Consider the following 1341-nt stretch of genomic DNA (forward strand, 5'->3'; position numbering starts at 1 on the left):
AAACTCCGCATTGATCAAAGCTGATTGCTTTTGGACATTCTGCGCCGAGAACAATGCCTTAAGCCTCGAATTAGTTTTGCTTTTTGATGTGTATGGGGTTAGGTTGTATTTGCATACTGGAAATGGTATGAATAACCCTTAAACACCGAATGCATTTGAAATACATTATTTATTTGAACATATAGAATAAATGGAAATGTTTATAACGGACGGAAGAGTAAACGATATTTGACAGCGGCCATATTGTCCAGCGTCTTTCCTTTTGTCCTTTCTGGCTGCCAGGCACAACTAATGACTTTCGATAAAAGGGAGATAACTCTGCATTTATTCATTTATGAGTTATCTCTCTTTAACCATCTAACACCTCCCCTTTGAATATGATGCCTGTGTGATGTGGGTCAACTTGTAGGACTGAGGTTGGTTTACGCCTTCGTTGTGATCTTCGCATTCGACCTTCCTTTTTAGCCTTAATTTGTTTCCTGCATGCTGCGGGAACACTCTGAGGTAATTCAAATGTGTCCAGTAGAATGTCCAATGGAATGTCATTTGATTGTCTCTTTGGAAGGTATGAATGACGCAATTGATTTGCATGTCTGACCCAAATAGATGATTGTACATTCACATCATATATGACTTTCCCAGAACGACGTACTATCTTACACTGTGTCCATTTTTCTTTACTATTTCGGTAATCTTTTGCCCATACGGCTTGTCCTGGTAGGAATGTACGTGATTTTGCTCCATGATGACGATTGAATTGATTTTCCATCGTCCTGTTTCTCCTGGGATGATTCTTTGATGATGGACGAATTGCATCCATTGGTAAGTGCATCTTTCTGTTCATCAGTGCTTCAGCGAGAGACTTACACTCCAGGCAATTTGGGTTTGGTGTAGCTCTGTAGCTACTTAGAAATGTTTCTATGATCTCTCGAGTAGTTCCTTCCCCCTTCAACTTCAAGAGTGCTCTCTTAAAAGTGTCTACGAAGCGTTCGGCTTGGCCGTTAGATTGTGGGTGGAAAGGTGGAGATCGTCAATGCTGGATACCATTTTATTTACAGAAATTTGTAAATTCTGTTGAGGTAAATGCAGTACCGTTGTCGGAAACTAAAATTTCAGGAACACCCAACCTGCTGAAAAAGTCTTGAAGTCTCTTCACCGTTTCATTGGAAGTAGTATGATTCATTTGAAAGACTTCTGGCCACTTGCTGTATGCGTTAACCAATATTAAATAGTTTTGTCCATTAATTGGTCCTGCGAAGTCCATGTGTAGTCATGACCACGGAATTTCTGGAGTAGGCCATGCCTGCAGTGTTGTTTTCCGAGGAGATTTTGCAACCATTT

The 1341-nt window shown here is 40.4% G+C and overlaps 1 protein-coding gene across 1 annotated transcript; it reads right to left on the minus strand.

The window, feature by feature from the left end:
- Positions 1-349: 349 nt before the first annotated feature.
- On the minus strand, positions 350-832 carry LOC145284552 (uncharacterized). Its single transcript, XM_080133464.1, has one exon. It carries the CDS (start codon positions 830-832, stop codon positions 350-352), a length of 483 nt encoding a protein of 160 aa, XP_079989590.1.
- Between the last annotated feature and the right edge of the window lie 509 nt (positions 833-1341).

The sequence above is a fragment of the Euprymna scolopes genome, chromosome 9 (assembly GCF_053919585.1).
Source record: "Euprymna scolopes isolate OS-2025 chromosome 9, ASM5391958v1, whole genome shotgun sequence".
Taxonomy (NCBI): Eukaryota; Metazoa; Mollusca; class Cephalopoda; order Sepiida; family Sepiolidae; genus Euprymna; species Euprymna scolopes.